We start from the raw sequence: 21,457 nt of genomic DNA on the forward strand, positions 1-21,457 counted from the left end.
CTTCACTCCATGTCCCCAGCCAGCCCCAAACTGAAACTCCCTCCAGCCCCCCTCCTGTGGACTTTGTCCCTTTCCCGGGCCAGGAGGGCACGGGATCCCTTTGTTCTCCAACCCTTTAGCTCTCACCTTGCAGGCGGGGAGGGCCCAGGCCATCAGTTGCCAGGAAACATTCTCTGTGTCCAGACCCCTGCACACACCTGCCCTCTAGGGCTCTGCAACAATCATACACCCTTGCCCCACCACCTAGATACTTAAGAACTGGATAGGGGAAACTGAGGCACCCCCACAATATTCAGAGAAAACATTAAGAACAGTCCCGCTTCGTCACAACTATATCTGGTGTCTCTAGAAAAGCCAATGTTTCCATACCCCACGCTGTGCTGTCAGGGAAAGGCCCAGTCTGGAGCCCCTCTAGGGAGGGGAATATTCTCCACTGCTGGGTGGGAGCCAGCGGGGACTGTGCCAGTCTGGGCCTCCCGCAGTAAAGGGGGGCTGACCCCTGTCACACCTTGGGGCCCGGTGGAGGGGGCAGCTCTGCGATGGGCAGCGAGGTGCGGGATCAAGGTGCTAGCTGGCCGGCTGAGACATGCGTGTGAGCACGCTGCACACGCTGGTGTGGGCGTGTGATTCCCAGCTTGGGCGGGCTCCCACGCTAGCTCTGCTCGAGTACGTGCCCACGGGGTCAGGCGGGGCGGCTGGCCTGACCCCTCACCGTGCCGCCGCTCCACGCGGCTGTTCTTAGCTCTCTCGCTCCAGCCCAGCGAGCGCCTCTGACCCCCGGGGATTGGCACCTCCCAGCTGGTGCACAGACGTCCCCCATGGGACCCTCGCCAGCGCTGGGCAAAGCCAGCCCCAGGGGAACCGCTGGGGTCCGTAGGGCTCCCCCCGCCTGCTCCTACCGAGCGGGGCTGTCTGTGTCGTGAGAACGGCCACAGCAGGTGAACGCCCCCGGCGGCTGCGGGGCGAACGGTGGCCATGCGGGGTGAAGGTTTGCTGGCCATCTGGCCGCTCTTTGGTGCTTTCTTCCATTTGGAAAAGCCTCAGCTGCAGTCGAGGAGCAAAACACTCCTGTGACCAGCCTCACCCCACGGATAGCCGAGAATAGCTCTGACGGGCCGTGCTGAAATGCCTTGGTGTGAAGGGCTGGACCAACCCAGAGTAACAAACCCACCTGGGAGAGCCCCGGGCCGCTCCCAACCCTGGCTTGTGGGGTCTGAGCTCCGGGAGAGCCGTGGGCCGCTCCCAGCCCTGGCTCGGGGAGTCTGACACCCCCCGGGAGAGCCCTGGGCCGCTCCCAACCCTGGCTTGTGGGGTCTGAGCTCTGGGAGAGCCGTGGGCCACTCCCAGCCCTGGCTCGGGGGGTCTGACACCCCCTGGGAGAGCCCTGGGCCGCTCCCAGCCCTGGCTCGGGGGCTCTGAGCGCCGGGAGAGCCATGGGCCGCTCCCCGTAGAGCTGGGGGGGTCTGACACCCCCCGGGAGAGCCCTGGGCCACTCCCAGCCCTGGCTCGGGGGGTCTGAGCTCCGGGAGAGCCCTGGGCCGCTCCCAGCCCTGGCTCGGGGGGTCTGACACCCGCCGGGAGAGCCCTGGGCCGCTCCCAGCCCTGGCTCGGGGTGTCTGACACTCCCCGGGAGAGCCCTGGGCCTCTCCCAGCCCTGGCTCGGGGGGTCTGAGCTCCGGGAGAGCCCTGGGCCGCTCCCCATGGAGCTCGGGGGGGTCTCGGCTGGACGGTTCGCTGTGAACAGTGGCCCAGCTGGCCCTAGCAGACTGCGGAGGTCTGAGCTCCCCCCGCTCCCGGTGAGCCTATCTGTCTCGGCAGGCGGCACTCGGCGACGGTTGGCTGCGGGCCATGCCGGGCACAGCACGGGGCCGGGGCCTTTGCCCTCCCACCAGGGAGCTGATGGGGACGCTGGTCTGGCTCTCGCTCTGGGTGACGGTGGCGCTGTCTGAGGGGTAAGGACGTGTCTCCCGCTTTGGGTTCTTCCAGGAGCAGCCAGCCCCGGGCTCCCACCGGAGCTGTTGCACCCCCTACCCCCCAGGCCCTGCACCAGGAGGGCCCCAGGACGGAGGGGAGCAGAGCTGCGCCCCAGGGCGTGGGGATGTGAACCCCCAGGTGGCCCTGCAGCCACAGGGCTCTGATCTGCGCTCTGCCTGCCCGTGGTCCCCGGGCCGGTCCCCGCAGGTCCGCACTGCGCTGGGGTCAGTGGGGGGACGGGAAAAGCCTGAGTCCACTCGCATCCCTCAGGACAGAGGGGTGAGGCAGTGCCGGGGGCAGGGTGAGGGTTAGTTTAGGGGCCCCCGCTCTCCCCCTAGGCTGGGCTCCTCACCCCCCAACTCCAGCCAGTCCCAATGCCTCACAGCCCCCGCATGGCTTCGCCCTCCGCTGCTCGAGCAGGGGCCGGGCAGTCCGGTAACCCCATGGCAGCCCTCCCCCTTGTGACTCCAGTGAGAGTGCGGGGGGTGGGGGAGGGCTGGGAAGCCAGATCCCCACACAGCTGGGACGGGGGAGCCAGGCTCCCCGAACCCCGCGTCAGAGCTGGGACGGGGGAGCCAGGCTCAGCACAGGCCTGGGCTGCACAGGGGGGCTCCGGATCCGAGTGCTGAGGGTTTGGTGCTGGGACTCCTGGCCAGGCTTGGCCGGTTCAGGGCCGGGATTGCAATCTGGGGGGAGGGGTGGGAAAGGCTGGGTCCAGCGTCCTGGTTTAGGGGTCTGGGTCTAGGGCTCTGGTTTGGGGGTCCAGGGCTCTGGTTTGGGGGAGCTGGGTCCAGGATGCCAGTTTGGGAGTCCAGGGTTGTGGTTTGGGGGTCCAGGGCTCTGGTTGGGGGGAGCTGGGTCCAGGGCTCTGGTTGGGGGAGGCTGGGTCCAGGGCTCTGGTTTGGAGGTCCAGGGTTGTGGTTTGGGGGTCCAGGGCTCTGGTTGGGGGGAGCTGGGTCCAGGGCTCCGGTTGGGGGAGGCTGGGTCCAGGGCTCTGGCTGAGGGGGGCTGGGTCCAGGGCTCCGGTTTGGAGGTCCAGGGTTGTGGTTTGGGGGTCCAGGGCTCCGGTTGGGGGGAGCTGGGTCCAGGGCTCTGGTTGGGGGGAGCTGGGTCCAGGGCTCCGGTTGGGGGAGGCTGGGTCCAGGGCTCTGGTTTGGAGGTCCAGGGTTGTGGTTTGGGGGTCCAGGGCCCCGGTTGGGGGGAGCTGGGTCCAGGGCTCTGGTTTGGAGGTCCAGGGTTGTGGTTTGGGGGTCCAGGGCCCTGGCTGGGGGGAGCTGGGTCCAGGGCTCCGGTTGGGGGAGGCTGGGTCCAGGGCTCTGGCTGAGGGGGGCTGGGTCCAGGGCTCCGGTTTGGAGGTCCAGGGTTGTGGTTTGGGGGTCCAGGGCCCCGGTTGGGGGGAGCTGGGTCCAGGGCTCCGGTTTGGAGGTCCAGGGTTGTGGTTTGGGGGTCCAGGGCTCCGGTTGGGGGGAGCTGGGTCCAAGGCTCTGGTTTGGAGGTCCAGGGTTGTGGTTTGGGGGTCCAGGGCCCCGGTTGGGGGGAGCTGGGTCCAGGGCTCCGGTTTGGAGGTCCAGGGTTGTGGTTTGGGGGTCCAGGGCCCCGGTTGGGGGGAGCTGGGTCCAGGGCTCCGGTTTGGAGGTCCAGGGTTGTGGTTTGGGGGTCCAGGGCTCTGGCTGGGGGGGCTGGGTCCAGGGCTCGGTTGGGGGGCTGGGCCCGTTCCTCGTGCAGATGCCAGTGCGGTTGCAGGCGCTGGTGTGAGAGGACGGAGCAGGTGACTGAGGAGGAGGTTGTGAGCCCCCGGCGCGAGCAGGCGGTGCCCTGCCCGGACGTCTACCAGTACAACCTGGCGGGCTGGCGCATCGACCAGCACAGGATGCGCCAGGCCTACGGTGGGGACCAGGCCATTGCCCACTTCCATGCCCAGGCCGGGCCCACCGCCCCCCTGTGCTACATCTACAAGTGAGTGGGCCGGGAGAGCGGGGGGGTGTCATGGGGTCCCCGGGCGATGCTCTGGATCTGCTCCCCACGAAGCCAGGCAGGACTCTGGGGAAGTCTCCTCTCTGGGAGCAGCCTGTCTGCAGGACACACAGCTCACCGGGCTCCACCTTCCTGGGTCTGACCTCGGAGCCTTCAGCCTCCTCTGCCCCTCCGTGTGCTTCCCACAGCGAGTCCCCCCAGGCGGGCTCCTGGGGAAGCCAGAGGGTCCTGCCCCCCAACTCCGCAGTCAGACGGGACTCTCAGCCAGCCAGTAAAACAGAAGGTTTATTAGACGACAGGAACATGGTCTAACACAGAGCTTGTAGGTGCAGAGAACAGGACCCCTCAGCTGGGTCCATTTTGGGGGGCAGTGAGCCAGACAAGCACATCTGCCCTTCACTCCTCGTCCCCAGCCAGCCCCAAACTGAAACTCCCTCCAGCCCCTCCTCCTCTGGGCTTTGTCCCTTTCCGGGCAGGGAGGGCACCTGATTCCTTTGTTCTCCAACCCTTTAGCTCTCACCTTGCAGGGGGGAAGGGCCCAGGCCATCAGTGGCCAGGAAACAGGGTGTCGGCCATTCTCTGTGTCCAGACCCCTGCACACCCCTGCCCTCTAGGGCTCTGCAACGATCATACACCCTTACCCCACCACCTAGAGACTTAAGAACTGCCTAGGGGAAACTGAGGCACCCCACAGGATTCAGAGGAAACGTTAAGAACAGTCCCACTTCATCACAGGGGGCATCCAGGCCAAGCCGGGGCCACCAGCGGGGGCAGAGCAGGGGATGCTGGGGGGAGGTGGGATCGGGGCGGCCAACAGGGAACCAAGGGAGATTCAGCCCAGGCGTGAATCCCTCAACTTGACCCCTCTCTGTGCCACCTCCCTCTCTGTGCCCCCATCCCATGTCTGTGCCCCACCCCGCCGTGCCCCCATCCCCTCTCTGTGCCCCCACCCCATGTCTGTGCCCCATCCCTGCCGTGCCCCCGTCCCCTCTCTGTGCCCCCATCCCCGCTCTGTGTACCCCCACCCCTGTCCTTGCCCCCATCTCCTTTCTGAACCCCCATTCCCGCTCTATGTACCCCCACCCCTGCTCTGTGCCCCCATCCCCTCCCTGTGCGCCCACCCCATGTCTGTGCCCCACCCTGCCGTGCCCCCGTCCCCACTCTGTGCCCCCACCCCATGTCTGTGCCCCTTTCCTGTGCCCCCCATGTCTGTGCCTCCACCCCTCTCTGTCCCCTCATCCATCACTGTGCCTCTCCCCTGCCCGGCAGGCCCCCGGACACAAGGCCCGTGGTGTGGAACCGCACGGTGCGAGCCTGCTGCGAGGGCTGGAGCGGGCCATACTGCACCCAGGGTGAGGAGCCTGCCGGAGCCAGGCCCAGGGCATCGGGCTGGGGCAGGCGGGGGCTGGGTTTGGGAGGGCGGGGGTGAGCCAGGCACAGGGTGTCGGGCTGGGGCAGGTGGGGGCTGGGTTTGGGAGGGCGGGGGTGAGCCGGGCACGGGGCGTCGGGCTGGGGCAGGCGGGGGCCAGGTTTGCGGGGGGAGCCGAGCACGGGGCATCGGGCTGGGGCCGGCGGGGGCTGGGTTCGCGGGGTGAGCCGGGCATGGGGCGTCGGGCTGGGGCAGGTGGGGGCTGGGTTTGCGGGGGGAGCCGAGCACGGGGCGTCAGGCTGGGGCAGGCGGGGGCCAGGTTTGCGGGGGGAGCCGGGCATGGGGCGTCGGGCTGGGGCAGGTGGGGGCTGGGTTTGCGGGGGGAGCCGAGCACGGGGCATCAGGCTGGGGCAGGCGGGGGCCAGGTTTGCGGGGGGAGCCGGGCACGGGGCGTCGGGCTGGGGCAGGTGGGGGCCGGGTTTGCGGGGGGAGCCGGGCACGGGGCGTCAGGTTGGGGCAGGCGGGGGGCCAGGTTCAGGGTTAGGGAGCCATACATTGGGCTGCCCTGCACCCTCGGGAACGGGCCCAGGCCAACGCCATCGTGTTTAGCCCCCGTCCACACGGCCTCACCCCCAAAGGGAGTCCCGAGGCCACGCCGGGTGCCACGGGCAGGGGGAGCTTCCGCGGGCTCTGAGGTCTCTGTGGCCACCGGAGTTCTTTGGACACGTAGGGAGGCTCAGGGGTCATTGGGGGCACAGCGGGGCCCCGATGGAGCATGACCCAGGGCCTGGCCTCGTTCTCCCCTGACCAGTGTCTGTCGCTCTCTCCCAGGCGAGGGCTTCCTGGGACTCTGCTTCTCTACATGGCAGTGCCAGGCCGGCCTGGGCACCTGGAACCTGTCCCTGCTGAGCATGGCCGAGTGCTGCGGGCGGCCCTGGGGCCGCAGCTGGAAGAACACCTCCTCCGAGGTCTGCCTAAGCTGCTCCGCCCTGCCCCTGCCAGGCGAGTGCTGACTCCGGGGGCAAGGGGCACTGCCCTGCGTGCTGCTCCCAGTGCCAAGCCCTGCTGCATTGCCCCTGGGGCAGCGCCCCGGCCACCCAGCCAGTCCCACGCCACAGCACCATGGAGCCTCGGCCCCCGGGAGATGGCAGCTCCCAGCATGCCGTGCTCCCTGCATCGTGCTGTCCGGCACAGCCGCGGGGGTGCTGAGGAGCGAGACCCTCCCGCCCCCAGGCAGCCGCGACCCTCAGGAGAGACCCCAGGGTGGCCCTGGCATGGTTGATCGCCCGGCCCTGGGCAGCTGAGCTCTGACTAACCCTCCCAGGGGGGCGAGTCGGAGCCCCCCACGCCAGGTCTCCCAGAGGCCAGTTACTGGGTGCCCCCCAGCCCATGCTGCCTCTCCTCGCCCCCACGGCGGCTCACAGCAGGTCCCGGTTCTGGAGTTCTGTGGGTGTCACCGGACCGTGACGTGCCCGCTAGCTGATCAGTCCCCTTGTTCTTCCGCAGGGGACCTGCCGGCCCCCTTCCTCCTCCGGCCCTTGCCCCCCACGGCCCTGCTGGGCCTGCCCAGGCCTCGCCACCGCCTCTTTGCCACCTGCGTCACCTGGGCCGGCTTCCACTACCGCAGCTTTGATGGGAAACATTTCCACTTCCACGGGGACTGCACCTACAGCCTAGCTGCTGCCTCTGATGGCACCTGGGCCGTGGACATCTCGGGCAGCGGGACCTGTGCACCATCACACTGCCACCGGGTACGGGGTCTCACCGGGGTCTTCCGCGACCAGCCAGGGCCTTGGGTGTTGGGGGCGGGGAGAGACAGGAAGAAAGGGAGAGGGGGGTGAGAAAAGAGCAAGGGAGAGTGTGACGGGTTTGGTCACAGAGACCCCTTTGGGACTGTCACCTGATGTACTGAAGTTACCTCTGAGCCCGTTTTCCCTGCCAGCCTGGGACTCCAGAACCCTGCCTTGTTGAGCCAGACACGCCGCAACACAGACCCAGGTCTGGTCCACGCCCCAAAGCTACAGGCTTTAACTGAAAACCACTCAGCAGGTTCCCTGTCTCCAGCACCCAGACACCCAGCTCCCAATGTGATCCAAACCCCAAATAAATCCGTTTTACTCTGTATAAAGCTTATACAGGGTAAACTCATAAATTGTCCACCCTCTATATCACTGAGAGAGAGAGAGATGCACAGCTGTTTGCTCCCCCAGGTATTAATCACTTACTCTGGGTTAATTAACAAACAACAGTGATTTTATTAAGTATAAGAAGTAGGATTTAAGTGGTGTCAAGTAATAACAGACAGAACAAAGTTACCAAGCAAAATAAAACCTAGCACACAAGTCTAAGCCTAATACATTAAGAAACTGAATACAGGTAAATCTCACCCCCAGAGATGTTCCAATAAGCTTCTTTCACAGACTAAAAGAAAAGGAGGACGTGTGGCACCCTAGAGACTAACAAATTTATTTGAACATAAGCTCTCGTGAGCTACAGCTCACTTCATAAATTGGTTAGTCTCTAAGGTGCCACAAGTCCTCTTGTTCTTTTTGTGGATACAGACTAACACGGCTGCTCCTCTGAAACCTTCCACAGACTAGACTCCTTCCTAGTCTGGGCCCAATCCTTTCCCCTGGTGCAGTCCTTGTTAGTTCCAGCTCAGGTGGTAACTAGGGGATTTCTCAGGACTGGCAACCCCCTTTGTTCTGTTCCACCCCCTTCTATAACTTTGGCCCAAGGTGGGAATCTTTTGTCTCTCTGGGTCCCACCCCTCCTTCTAAATGGAAAAATACCAGATTTAAGATGGATTCCAGCATCATGTGACATGGTCCATTCTTCCTGGGCTGGAACACAGGGAGGCCTGCAAGTGAACAGAGCCACTGACAGCCAATTGTCCTAGTCAGTGGGGGCCATCAAGATTCCAAAGCACCATCCATGGCCCACACTTTGCATAATTACAGTAGGACCCCAGAGTTATACTTTATATTTCTAGCTTCAGATACAAGAATGATACATACATACAAATAGGAGGAATATATTCAGTAGGTTATAACCTTTGTAACGATACCTTACAAGAGACCTGTTGCAGAAAGCATATTCCAGTTGCATCATATTTACCCTAATAAGCATATTTCCATAAATCATATGGAGTGCAATGTCCTAGAGAGCGAGCCAGAGGATGGGGTAAAGACACACCAAGAGCAGGCTGGGTGTGAAGGGGGCTGCCAGGGAGAGCCCAGGGGGCAGACTGGCTGAGGAGGGGCCGGTGGAGGTCACCTACCCCGCTGCTCCGGAGAGCTTCGGGCCAGAAGGACCTCCCAGGGCACAGGCCGTGAGCTTCAGCCAGTTCTGCCTGGCTTGAGCCCTGTGGCTTGTGTCTGGCTACAGTGTCTCTCGCGGAAGTAGCCAGTCTGCTAGGGGAGCCAGCAAGGGATGGAGACTCCACACTGGCCGGGGAAGCAGGTCCCAGTGGCTCATCCCCGCGCTGTTAAAGCCACGGGCCATGTTCTGCCGTCCCCCTCTAGCTCCGCGTGCCCCTGAGCCGCCATCTCGCTCACTCCCTGCCCTGCCTTCCCCGCAGGCGCTGCACATGCTCTTCGGGCTGGACCTGGTCGTGGCTCAGGGCCGAAACGTCTCCGTGAACGGGGTCGTGGTGCCAGAGGGGGAGCCGCTCCTGCAGGACGGTGAGGAGGACAGAGAGCTCTGTGGGGGAAAGCCACAGGACCAGCACGCGGCACACAGGGGCTTCTGATCTGCCCATCTGCCTGGCAGAGCCGCGGGATGTCCCCGTGTCCTGGGCTTCCTGGGGTCTCCCCAGGCCTGTTTGTCTCCAGGCACTTGGTGCTTAGGTCCCCTGACACCCACTGGGGTCCACCCATGCCCATCGCCTGGGCAGAGCTGGTGGGAGGAGAGGTCTAGCCTGGGACCGGCCTGAACGGGCCCCGGGGAGGGACTGCTGGGGCCATAGGGGCGAGCTAGGAGGAATGGGGTGGAATTAAGGGACACACAGAGCACCTAGGCCGTGCCCAGGCGGGAGCAGGCCGACAATCCGTCACCCAGGGCTCTGCCCAGCCCAGCCTGGGGCTCCCAGCCCCTCCTGGAGACGATCCCACTGCTGGATCCATCTCCCTGGCAGGGAGGCCCCGACATGCAGCCCATGCGCCCGTTGCTCAGTCCCGGCCCGTCTCTCTGGGCCCTGGCTGGCAGCCGGGCACGTGGCTCTGCTGAGCTGCCCACCGCTCTCCCCCCACAGGGATCAGCGTCCGGTGGCTCGGTGACTTCGTCTTCGTGGAGAGCGGCCTGGGCGTGCGGGTCAAGTCTGACGGGCGCCACACGGTGTATGTGACGGTCAGCGGGGAGCTGCGGGGCACCACGCGCGGGCTCTGCGGGCTCTACAATGACGACCCTGCCGGTGAGCACAGCCCTGCGGGGGCAACCCGCCCTGCTCACCGCGTGGGGCCGAGCCCCCTGCCGACACTGCTCTGCCCCCAACCCGTCCTGCTCACCGCGTGGGGCCGGGCCCCCTGCCGACAGGGCTCTGCCCCCAACCCGCCCTGCTCACCGCGTGGGGCCGGGCCCCCTGCCGACAGGGCTCTGCCCCCAACCCGCCCTGCTCACCGCGTGGGGCCGAGCCCCCTGCCGACACTGCTCTGCCCCCAACCCGCCTTGCTCACCGCGTGGGGCCGGGCCCCCTGCCGACAGGGCTCTGCCCCCAACCCGCCCTGCTCACCGCGTGGGGCCGGGCCCCCTGCCGACAGGGCTCTGCCCCCAACCCGCCCTGCTCACCGCGTGGGGCCGGGCCCCCTGCCGACAGGGCTCTGCCCCCAACCCGCCCTGCTCACCGCGTGGGGCCGGGCCCCCTGCCGACACTGCTCTGCCCCCAACCCGCCCTGCTCACCGCGTGGGGCCGGGCCCCTTGCCGACACTGCTCTGCCCCCAACCCGCCCTGCTCACCGCGTGGGGCCGAGCCCCTTGCCGACACTGCTCTGCCCCCAACCCGCCCTGCTCACCGCGTGGGGCCGGGCCCCCTGCCGACAGGGCTCTGCCCCCAACCCGCCCTGCTCACCGCGTGGGGCCGGGCCCCCTGCCGACAGGGCTCTGCCCCCAACCCGCCCTGCTCACCGCGTGGGGTCGGGCCCCCTGCCGACACTGCTCTGCCCCCAACCTGCCCTGCTCACCGCGTGGGGCCGGGCCCCCTGCCGACAGGGCTCTGCCCCCAACCCGCCCTGCTCACCGCGTGGGGCCGGGCCCCCTGCCGACACTGCTCTGCCCCCAACCCGCCCTGCTCACCGCGTGGGGCCGAGCCCCCTGCCGACACGGCTCTGCCCCCAACCCGCCCTGCTCACCGCGTGGGGCCGGGCCCCCTGCCGACAGGGCTCTGCCCCCAACCCGCCCTGCTCACCGCGTGGGGCCGGGCCCCCTGCCGACACTGCTCTGCCCCCAAACCGCCCTGCTCACCGCGTGGGGCCGGGCCCCCTGCCGACACTGCTCTGCCCCCAACCCGCCCTGCTCACCGCGTGGGGCCGGGCCCCCTGCCGACAGGGCTCTGCCCCTAACCCGCCCTGCTCACCGCGTGGGGCCGAGCCCCCTGCCGACAGGGCTCTGCCCCCAACCCGCCCTGCTCACCGCGTGGGGCCGGGCCCCCTGCCGACAGGGCTCTGCCCCCAACCCGCCCTGCTCACCGCGTGGGGCCGGGCCCCCTGCCGACAGGGCCCTGCCCTGGGGACCCGAGACAGCTTCATCTCCATCAGCCCGGCTGGGAACGTCTCTCCCTCGCAGCACTCCCACTGCTAGGGAAGGGGACGGGGGCACCTCCTGCATCCCCGTGCCGGGGGCACCTGCCCTGGTGCAGCAGGATCCAAGCTGCCGTCCTCCGGTCCTGCTGGGTGAGGGCCCCCAGCTCGCTCCAGGGGCTCTTCTCTCCTGGGCCTGCCTGTGTCTTGGTGACAGTGCCCCAGAACAAGCCCTCCCACTGTCCATGCCTTTCCCCTGGGGCGGAGCAGGGAGCAGACACCAGGGCCTGTTCCTGGCGTGAGCAGGTGAGCGTGGAGTGAGAGCTGAGGCTGGAGATCTGGCCCCGGGGGGGTGTCCCCATTCCCAGCCCCCACCTGCCAGCAGGGGTGGTTTCCTCTCCCCACATCCCCAGCGCCTGTTTTGCTTGCAGATGACTTCCTGCGTGTAGGAGGGGATGTGGCCACGTTCGCCGCCAGCTTCGGGAATTCCTGGAGGGTCCCAGATGCCAGCCCAGAGGTAGTGGGGAGGGCCCCTGCTGCAGTCCTCTCCCACGGCTCAGAGGGAGGGGGAAGGCGTGACACCGCCCTGGGGCTGCGCTGGTGCCCAGAGCCCTTCGCCCCCGTGCAGCGTATTCCTGACCCTGCGGGGAGCGGCGGGAGCTGGGGTGTAGGTGGCAGCTGGTGGAGATGCTTCTGCCGCACAGGAGCAGTGCGTGCTCAGAAGGGGGAGCGCCCGGGGGCTGCATGGGGCGAGGTGGGGGTGCCCCCCGAGCGGCTCTGGGGGCGCAGGGCTGACGGCTGGGGGGGCTCCCCCTGTGCGGCTCTGGGGGGCGCCGGGCTGACGGCTGGGGGTGCTCCCCCGTGCGGCTCTGGGGGCGCAGGGCTGACGGCTGGGGGGGCTCCCCCGTGCGGCTCTGGGGGGCGCCGGGCTGACGGCTGGGGGGGCTCCCCCGTGCGGCTCTGGGGGGCGCCGGGCTGACGGCTGGGGGGGCTCCCCCGTGCGGCTCTGGGGGGCGCCGGGCTGACGGCTGGGGGGGCTCCCCCGTGCGGCTCTGGGGGGCGCCGGGCTCACGGCTGGGGGGGCTCCCCCGTGCGGCTCTGGGGGGCGCCGGGCTGACGGCTGGGGGGGCTCCCCCGTGCGGCTCTGGGGGGCGCCGGGCTGACGGCTGGGGGGGCTCCCCCGTGCGGCTGTGGGGGGCGCCGGGCTGACGGCTGGGGGGGCTCCCCCGTGCGGCTGTGGGGGGCGCCGGGCTGACGGCTGGGGGGGCTCCCCCGTGCGGCTGTGGGGGGCGCCGGGCTGACGGCTGGGGGGGCTCCCCCGTGCGGCTCTGGGGGGCGCCGGGCTGACGGCTGGGGGGGCTCCCCCGTGCGGCTCTGGGGGGCGCCGGGCTGACGGCTGGGGGTGCTCTGGCACTGACGTGGGTTCTGCTCTGCCCAGGTCCCGTGGCAGCTCCCGTGCCAGGACGTGGCGGAGGCGGGAGACAGCTGTGACGATGCGGAGGCCAGCGCCGTGAGGCAGGAGGCCGAGGCCGTGTGCCGGAAGTTGCTGGCCAACCCCTTCAGCCGGTGCCACTCCGAGGTCAGGGGACGGCGGTACCCACCCCCGGGGAGCAGCCGGGGCAGCCCCCCCTTACCCCCCACCCCGGCGCTGGCTGACGCGGCCTCTCTCCCTGCAGGTGGACCCGGGCGGATTCTACGACGCCTGCATGTCCGCGTCCTGCCGGCAGGGGGGCACGGGGGCCGGGCAGCGGGAGGCCGTGTGCGCCACCTTTGCCAGCTATGCCCGCGAATGCGCCCAGGAGCTCGTCTACCTCGACTGGAGGAGGCCCGGGTTCTGCGGTAGGGGCCAGTGCGCTCCCCCAGCGGGCAGCTCCACAGCCGGGCCCGCTCCGGCAGCACGGACCCCTTCCCCCCGGCTCTGCCCCCCGCCCCCACGCCCTCCCCTCGCACCTGTCTCCCATCCAGCCCTAGCCCCCACATACACCCACCCTCACGCCCCGGTTCACCCCCTGCACGCTCAGGAGACGCTCAGCCCCCTGGGCCGCCCGCCCGTGAACGCCCCGGGCTGGAAGGGCCTGGTGCATGTGTCGGAGACAGGGAGTGGGGCTGCCCGCTCGTGGCGAGGGCCATGGGTAAGAGACCCGCTACCGCTGTCAGCGGGGAGGAGCTCCTCTCACTCCGGCACCGCAGGCTGCGTGTGGGGAGCAGCAGCCCCCGCGGCTCTCGTGGCGTCGCCCCGCATGTGCTCCTCGGACGTGGGCGGGGCGACCGGGCAGACATGCTCCCTGGGAGCCCGCGCCCGGCTGCCTGGCAGAGGGGGCGCTGCCAGCCCGGGCCTGAGGCGCCGTGTGTCTGCCCCGCAGAGAAGCAGTGCGGCCAGGGGAAGCAGTACTCGGACTGCGTGTCCTCGTGCCCGGCCAGCTGTGCCGCCGTGGGCACCGGCGAGGAGGGGCACTGCCGGGACGAGTGTGTGAGTGGCTGCGAGTGCCCGCCGGGTCTCTACCTGGAGGGGGGGGCCTGCGTCCCTGAGGGCGACTGCCCCTGCTACCACCGTCGCCAGAAGTACGCCCCGGGGCAGAGCATCCAGCAGCGGTGCAACCAATGGTGAGGAAAGCCCCCATCGGCCCTGCCCGCCGGGCACTGGTGTGGGCAGCAGGGAGGGGCAGCCCCTAAGGTAACCCCTCCCCGGTGCCCACACCCGCACGGCCGAGCTGGACTCGGGCAGTTGGTGGCGCAGTGCCGTGCCAGGCTGGGGCGTGGCGATCCGCGGGGACGGTCTGGGCTCCGCGGGCCCCTCAGTGACGGAGCGGGGCAGAGTCCCCGTCTCACAGCTCTGCCACCCCACGGTCCCGCCCCACCCGAGGGGAGGACAGCATTGTGTGGGGAGCCCCCTGCCTCCTGGAGAATCCCTGGGGGCCCTTCTCCCTCGCTCAGGCTGCTGCACCCCACTTTCCCCGGGGTACATCCCCAGCTCCTGTGGGGTACCTCCCTTGAATTGCAGAGGAGACCCACGGAGGATCGGGCCCGGTGGGGCGGGGGCAGGGCAGCTGCTGAGCAAAGGTACTTGAGTGGAACCAGAGAGACAGGTGGCAGCTGGGATGCGACGCCCCGGGAGCTGCTGGGGACCCCTGGGTGGGAGCCCCAGGCTGGGCCTCCCCAGGCTGGAGGGGTCCCTCCTGGAGATGCCCCCCACCATGTCCTGGGGGCCCCGGCACCAGCAGCAGTGCCTGCCGCGGCCCGGCATACGGCAGGGGGCTCAGCGAGCCCTGGCGACCCCGTGCCCCGCTCTCGCCCCTGTCCCTGCAGCACATGCCAGGGTGGGCGCTGGTACTGCTCGCAGGACAAGTGCTCGGCCGAGTGTGCCGTGATCGGGGACCCGCACTACGTGACCTTCGACCAGAAGCGCTACTCCTTCCACGGCGTCTGCGAGTACATCCTGGTGCAGGTGAGGGGGGTCTGGGGCCCTGGGAGTTGCCGTGGGGCTTGAGGGGCCAGGCTGCTGGCGAGAGAGGGGTCTGGAGCCCTGGTAGCTACCATAGGGCTGGGGTGCCGGGGGAGGGGGGTCTGGTGCCCTGGGAGCTGCCGTTGGGTCTGGGGGACCAGGAGAAGGGGCGAACTGGAGCCCTGGGAGCTGCCATGGGGCTGGGGAGCCAGGGGGAGGGGGGATCTGGTGCCCTGGGAGCTGCCATGGGGCTAAGGGAAGGGGGGATTGGGTGCCCTGGGAGCTGCCATGGGCCTGGGGGGCCAGGCTGCTGCGGGGAGGGGTGTCTGGTGCCCTGGGCAGGAAGGGAACCCCACGGCATGGGGGTTGGGGGGCATGCTGTGCCCAAGCAGCCCCTCGAGGAGCCTGGCTACTCAGTGCTGGTGCAGCTCTGGAGAGCCCCTCCATGAACAAACCAGTGCAGAGCCCCGCGGGGCCCCCAGCCCAGCCCGCGCCGTGCCCTCGAGAGCGGCCGGCAGGTCCCGTCCCCTGGGCCGGGGCGCGCGACAGGGAACGGCTGGGGAGCCGCCCTGGGCCGCGTCTCCGGCCCTCACAGGCTGGGGCACCGTTGCCTGGCAGGACTTTGTGGACTGGAAGCTGCTGATCACGGTGGAGAAGGTGGCGTGTGGGACCAAAGGGGCCGTGAGCTGCCTCCGGGCCCTGACGGTGACTGCGCACAGGACCTCCGCCCGGCTCCACATTACAGGTCAGCTGGGCTTCGCCGCGGGGGAGTGCCTGGCAGCCCCTTGCAGAGACGGGCAGCCTGGGGGCATCAAGGGATTGCAGGAAGCGGGGCTGGCTGGCTTGGGGCTGGCTCTGATCTGCCCAGGGCAGAGGCCCAGCTGGCAGGTGGTGGGTCAGGGAGTGGGGTCGGGGCCTCTCTCTCTGTGCGGTTCTCCCTTGCCCTCCTCCTCTCCCATCTCCTCTCTGGCCCTTCCCTGCTGCAGGGGACGTGGCCGTGAACGGGCAGGAGGTGGCCCTGCCCTTTGCCAGCGCTGACCTGAGCATCCGACGGGCCTCGTCCTCCTTCCTGCTGCTCCAGGCCTTCGGCGCCCACGTGCTGTGGGGGCTGGAGTTCCCTGCCGCCTACATCACCCTGCAGCCCGGCTTCGCGGGCAAGGTGAGGCCCAGCGCGCTCCTGGTGCCCCCCGGGAGGGCCCTCGCAGCGGGGCGTTGCCCGCAGGGCCCGAGGGGAGAGGAGCCCAGCTGTGGGCGTGGGCCGAATGGCCGGCTCTGAGTACCGGGAGCGGGGCCCGGAGCCTCCCAGGCCCGTATGGCGGGTGCCAGGTCTCTCGCGACTTGCATCGCAGACCCCGGGGTGAGGGAGCCGGTGGGTCTTCGCCCCGTGCCTGGCAGAGCAAGAGTCCGCGTCCCCCGCAGGCCTGGCACCCGCTGGCCTCCCTGCGGCGTGTGGGGAGGGGGAGCTCCCCGGCTGCCCCCTCACCCCCTCCCCTGGCAGGTGCGAGGTCTGTGCGGCACCTACACCTGGAACCAGCAGGACGAGTTCACCACCCCCGCCGGGGACGTGGAGCCCAGCGTCGCCGCCTTCGCCAACAAGTTCCGGGCGTCCAGCGAGTGCCCCGCGCTCGGCTCCTTCGCCTTCGACCCCTGCAGCACCTTCGCCCAGCGCCGGGAGTTCGCCGAGGCCGCCTGCGGCACCCTGCACGGCCCAGCCTTCCAGGTACCCGCCCCGGCGGAGCCCCCGGGGGGCTGGGACCAGAGGCCACAGCGAGGGGCACCGGATCTGTGTGTGCGCGTGCCGGGGAGGGGGGGCAGATCCAGGAGCGTTTGCTGTGTGCCCCTGGCACGGGTGTGGGCCTGTCTGGACGTCCCCGGCGTGTGTCTGCCCTGAGGGATCCCGGCCGCCCCATGTCTGTGTCACGCGTGTCGGGTGGTCACGGGACTGGCCCCCTCCACGTGCGGCTGTTCGCACATGTGCTGTCCGTGTGCCCATGCGTCTGTGGGGCTGGTTTCTGACGTGCCCCCCGGTGCTGTGCTCCCAGCAGGGGCCCCCGCAAGGGAAGGGCCTGGAGCCCGGGCGGCTGCTCCGAGCCCCTGGGTGACGCGCCCCCTGCCCTGTCCCACAGCCCTGCCACGACCTGGTGGAGCGGGACCCTTACTATCAGCTCTGCCTCTCCGACGTGTGCGGCTGCCCGGCCGGCGGGGACTGTCTGTGCCGCGCCCTGGCCGCCTACGCCAGGCAGTGTGCCCAGGAGGGGGCGCCGGTGCCCTGGAGGAACCAGACCTTCTGCGGTGGGTGGCTGCCTAGGCTGGGCCCCACTGGGCATGTCCGGGGAGGGGAGCCCTGCCTGGCTGGGTGGGGCAGCCAGAGGATGGCTCTGGAGAAGGGGTGGAGTGGGTGTGGGATGGGCTCTGGAGAAAGGGCAGAGAAGGCGATGGGTGCTGGAGAAGGGGTGGGGGAGGGGATGGGCGCCGGAGAAGGGGCGGGGGGGATGGGCGGGGGTTGGGCTCTGGGGAAGGGGAGGGGGTGGGCACTGGAGAGGGGGGATGGGTGCTGGAGAAGGGGCGGGGGGATGGGCGGGGGTTGGGCTCTGGGGAAGGGGAGGGGGTGGGCACTGGAGAGGGGGGATGGGTGCTGGAGAAGGGGCGGGGGGATGGGCGGGGGTTGGGCTCTGGGGAAGGGGAGGGGGTGGGCACTGGAGCGGGGGATGGGTGCTGGAGAAGGGGCGGGGGGATGGGCGGGGGTTGGGCTCTGGGGAAGGGGAGGGGGTGGGCACTGGAGAGGGGGGATGGGCGCTGGAGAAGGGGTGGGGGAGGGGATGGGCGGGGGATGGGCTCTGGGGAAGGGGAGGGGGTGGGCGCTGGAGAGGGGGGATGGGTGCTGGAGAAGGGGCGGGGAGAAGATGGGCGGGGGGCGGGCTCTGGGGAGGGGGAGGGCTGGGCGCTGGAGAAGGCGGGGAATGGGCCCTGGAGCCGGGGGGTTGGGGCACGAGGCAGGTCTCTGCTCTCGGCGAGGAAGCTGGGGGTGCCTGTGCTAAGGCCCCCTCCCCCCTCTCCCTCTCCCCACAGCGGTGCCGTGCAGCGGGGGGCAGGTCTACCAGGAGTGCAGCGCCCCCTGCGGGAAGAGCTGTGCCGATCTGCGCATGGGGGCGGCCAGCTCCTGCCAGGCCCTGGCCGTGTGCGTGGCCGGCTGTAACTGCCCCGAGGGACTGGTGCTGGACGACAGCGGGCAGTGCGTCCCGCCGGGCATGTGCCCCTGCGAGCACGGGGGTGAGACCTACCCGCCCGGCAGCAAGGTCCACAGGAGCTGCAACGCCTGGTGCGTAGCCCTGCCCCGCTCCCCGCTGCCCTGGGCATAGAGAGGGTCGCACGGCAGAGCCTCCTGCACCAGCACCTCCCGCCAAGCTGGTGGGGCAGGCTGTGGGCCCAGCTCCCCAGCACAGCCCTTGGCTCTGCGTCACGGAGTTAGTGCCAGGCCCGGCCTGGGCAGGGGAGAGAGGGCATTGCAGCTGCCAGCCGCCCAGTCCCACCAGCACCCAGCCCAGAAAGGGACGTGGAGACTGGCAGGCTCAGGGGGGCAGGGAATGGGGCATGGGGCTTTTCCCCACTACGGGGCGCTGGTTCCCATCCAGCCGCAGAGCAGGGACTGGCTGGCACAGGGGGGCAGGGAATGGGGCATGGGGCTTTTCCCCGCTACGGGGCGCTGGTTCCCATCCAGCTGCAGAGCAGGGACTGGCTGGCACAGGGGGGCAGGGAATGGGGCACGGGGCCAGATCAGACTGTAACTTGCTGTCTGGTGGTCCCTGCGTGAAAACCCCCCAGCACAGCAGGCTTGAACTGCCCCAGCAGAGAGCACAGGCAGACTGGGCCAAGGGCCTGCCCTTCCCTCTGCTCCTAGAGGGGACCCCAGGGGCAGGGCTGCCGCTGGTGCTCAGGGATTGGGGGAGAGGAACCCAAGCTGCCTGCAGCTGCTATTGCAATGAGCCATGCTGGTACCTCTGGGGCCCGATCCTTCCCCCTCAGGATAGGAGTAACTCCTGCTGTTGTTCCCGGGGGCTGCTTGTATCCTGCCGTAGGAGAATCTGGCCCCTGCGGGCTATTCATAGTGTGTGCACATGCGGAACTCACTGCCACAGGATCCTGCGAAGGGCAAGGACTATTCAGAGCTGGGTTAGAGCCTGCGGAGAGAGAGGCCTGCAGGGCTGCGCTGGGGCAGTGTTCCCAGGGCGGCCAGCCCTCAGGGAGGGGCGGGAGGGGCGCCCAGCTCTCTCCCCTCAGATGGGGTGAGGTGGTGGTAGGAGATGTCTGATGAAATCACCCTATGGCCTGTTTCTGATGGCACCACAGGATAGGTGGATTTCATTGAATGTCTCTGCCACATGACGCCGGCTCCCGCCCCGCGCGTGGCCTGAGCCACGGACCATCCACCACGCGCCGGGAGAGCCAGGAGGCTCTGGGAGGGTCCTGGCCCGGGAGAAGCACACGCAGCAAGGAACCCCAGCCCCTGGCAGGGGAATCCAGGCAGATGGCAACCGCCTGGCTGAGCCCTTCTGCCAGCACGTGCGGGATCTCACGAGCTAAGCAGGGTAGAGCCAGGTCACGATGGGATGGGAGCTGCAGGGAGGGGTGCTGTCCCCTGAGTCAGTGCTGACCCCAATGTGGTGCTGGGGAGCAGGGCGGGGGCTGGGCAGGGGGCCCGGGCTGGGGCTGCGGGGAGTGTAGGGGGGGCTCAGCAGGAGGCAGGGGCTGCGGGGAGTGGGGTGGGGGCTCAGCAGGAGGTGGGGGGACTGGGGTGGGGGCTCGGCAGGGGGCGGGGGCTGCGGGGAGTGGGGTGGGGGCTCGGCAGGGGCTGCAGGGAGTGGGCTCAGTGGGAGGCTTGGGGAGCGGGGTGGGGGCTCGGCAGGGGGCAGGAGCCGGGGAGCGGGGCGGGGGCTGCGAGGAGCGGGGCGGGGGCTCGGCAGGGGGCGGGGGCTGCGGGGAGCGGGGCGGGGGCTCGGCAGGAGGCGGGGGCTGCGAGGAGCGGGGCGGGGGCTCGGCAGGGGGCAGGGGCTGCGGGGAGCGGGGTGGGGGCTCGGCAGGGGGCGGGGGCTGCGGGGAGTGGGGTGGGGGCTCAGCAGGAGGTGGGGGGACTGGGGTGGGGGCTCGGCAGGGGGCGGGGGCTGCGGGGAGTGGGGTGGGGGCTCGGCAGGGGCTGCAGGGAGTGGGCTCAGTGGGAGGCTTGGGGAGCGGGGTGGGGGCTCGGCAGGGGGCAGGAGCCGGGGAGCGGGCTGCGAGGAGCGGGGCGGGGGCTCGGCAGGGGGCGGGGGCTGCGAGGAGCGGGGCGGGGGCTCGGCAGGGGGCGGGGGCTGCGAGGAGCGGGGCGGGGGCTCGGCAGGGGGCGGGGGCTGCGGGGAGCGGTGCGGGGGCTCGGCAGGGGGTGGGGGCTGCGGGGAGCGGGCCAGGGGCTCAGTGCGGGGCGCTCTCCCCTCCGTCAGTGCTGCCCCGTGCTCTGCTGGGGCTCTGTGCTGCCGTGAGGGATCCCCAGCCCTTTCCGGGACAGGGCCAGGACCGGCTGGCTCCCAGGAGCGCTGGGCAGAGGGGGCCCCGTTGCCTGACCTGGGTCAGGGTATGAAGGGTGACCCCGGGGCAGGGCCGGGCTGCCCTGGCTCCGGTGACACCGTGTAGAGGCTGCGAAGGGCGGGGGGACCCCAGCGGCTGCGAGGTGCCCATGGGCTGCTTTGCCGGGACTCCGGGCTCGTGGGCTGCACCACTGCTGAAGCAGGGCTTGGGGAAGTGCCCCGTTCCAGAGCGGCGCTGAATCATGGAATATCAGGGTTGGAAGGGACCTCCGGAGGTATCTAGTCCCACCCCCATGAGTCTCGGGGGACCTGGGCTGGATTTGTGCAGGGCGCCGCGTGCTCTGGCTGGGTACCTGGGGGGACGCCCAGGACCATGCGGGGGCACGAGCAGAGAGCTGGGTTTCGCGTAGGAGCCGCCGGAGCGCGTCAGCCCGGGGTCCTGTACCGAGCGTGGCCAGTCCCAGCTGTGTCCGGGGAAGGCGCGAGGACCCTGCAGTGGGCCGGGATGGGCCGGGGGTGAGGAAAGCTTCCCCCTAAAGCCTCCATCTGACGTGGAGGGTTCGTCCGGGGCGGGCTGGTCGCTGCGGGCGTTCCCCTTACCCGTGGCCCTGCCTTGCAGCGTCTGTGTGAACGGGCTGTGGAACTGCACCGACGACAGCTGCCCCGAAGCCGCCTTCTGCCCCGGGGAGCTGGTCTACGCCTACGGGTCCTGCCTGCGCACCTGCGCCACTGCCGAGGGCAACCTGAGCTGCCCGGGCCTCTCCGACGGCTGCGTCTGCCCGCCAGGCACCGTCTTCCTCGTGAGTCTCCCGTTCCCTCCCCTGGCTCTGCCCCAGTCTGGGAGCGTCTGGGGAGCCTGGCCCGGCACGGAGACACGAGCCCTGGCAGCTTGTCTCGCGGTGGGCCGGGCATGGGGGGCGGTGTGAGCCTGTCACGGACCCATAGGGTCGGGGCTGCGCTCCCAGCTTTGGAACAGTCTCTGGGAGGCCCCTTCAATGTGCCAGCCCCCCTGGGGGTCCCACTCTTCCTCCAGGGTGAGCCACACGGCCTCACTGCCCCATAGATTGGCCTTGTGGGCCTGCAGCCCCCACTCCCCATGAGCTCCGGGCCACGAGTCCCCCGGAGACAGCCCCTGAGGGAGACTCGGCTGCTCTGCAGGGATCAGGACTCTGGAGAGGCACTCCCAGCACGGGCACAGCCGAGTTCAGTTGTTAGCTGGTGCCCAGCCTAGGGGCCCTTAGGGCAGCCCGGGGCAATGAAAGGTGAAGCAGGGTCCGTCCTGGCCAGCCCCAAGCCCAGCCCGGCTGTGGGGAACCCTTGGGTCCGGCTCTGTCTGGGTGGCCTCCTTGGTCAGACTCTAGGTGGGAGCCCCGACTCCTTCCAGCCCCTGACTTTTGTCTCCACCTCC

At 69.5% G+C, this 21,457-nt stretch overlaps 1 protein-coding gene across 1 annotated transcript in view; it reads left to right on the forward strand.

Moving 5' to 3' along the window:
• Positions 1–1,848: 1,848 nt before the first annotated feature.
• The window catches only part of LOC140906204 (SCO-spondin-like), a 123,038-nt gene continuing 103,429 nt past the window's right edge, over positions 1,849–21,457 (forward strand). Inside the window, exons 1-18 of the mRNA XM_073329696.1 lie at positions 1,849–1,952; positions 3,700–3,930; positions 5,218–5,300; positions 6,149–6,319; positions 6,824–7,037; positions 8,888–9,000; positions 9,570–9,728; positions 11,481–11,566; positions 12,488–12,628; positions 12,726–12,888; positions 13,413–13,653; positions 14,356–14,494; positions 15,110–15,236; positions 15,478–15,650; positions 15,990–16,211; positions 16,618–16,783; positions 17,561–17,810; positions 20,669–20,849. Coding sequence (XP_073185797.1) covers positions 1,849–1,952; positions 3,700–3,930; positions 5,218–5,300; positions 6,149–6,319; positions 6,824–7,037; positions 8,888–9,000; positions 9,570–9,728; positions 11,481–11,566; positions 12,488–12,628; positions 12,726–12,888; positions 13,413–13,653; positions 14,356–14,494; positions 15,110–15,236; positions 15,478–15,650; positions 15,990–16,211; positions 16,618–16,783; positions 17,561–17,810; positions 20,669–20,849 — 2,964 coding nt within the window. The remainder of the gene's footprint in view (positions 1,953–3,699; positions 3,931–5,217; positions 5,301–6,148; positions 6,320–6,823; positions 7,038–8,887; positions 9,001–9,569; positions 9,729–11,480; positions 11,567–12,487; positions 12,629–12,725; positions 12,889–13,412; positions 13,654–14,355; positions 14,495–15,109; positions 15,237–15,477; positions 15,651–15,989; positions 16,212–16,617; positions 16,784–17,560; positions 17,811–20,668; positions 20,850–21,457) is intronic.

The sequence above is a fragment of the Lepidochelys kempii genome, chromosome 2 (assembly GCF_965140265.1).
Source record: "Lepidochelys kempii isolate rLepKem1 chromosome 2, rLepKem1.hap2, whole genome shotgun sequence".
NCBI classification, from domain to species: Eukaryota; Metazoa; Chordata; order Testudines; family Cheloniidae; genus Lepidochelys; species Lepidochelys kempii.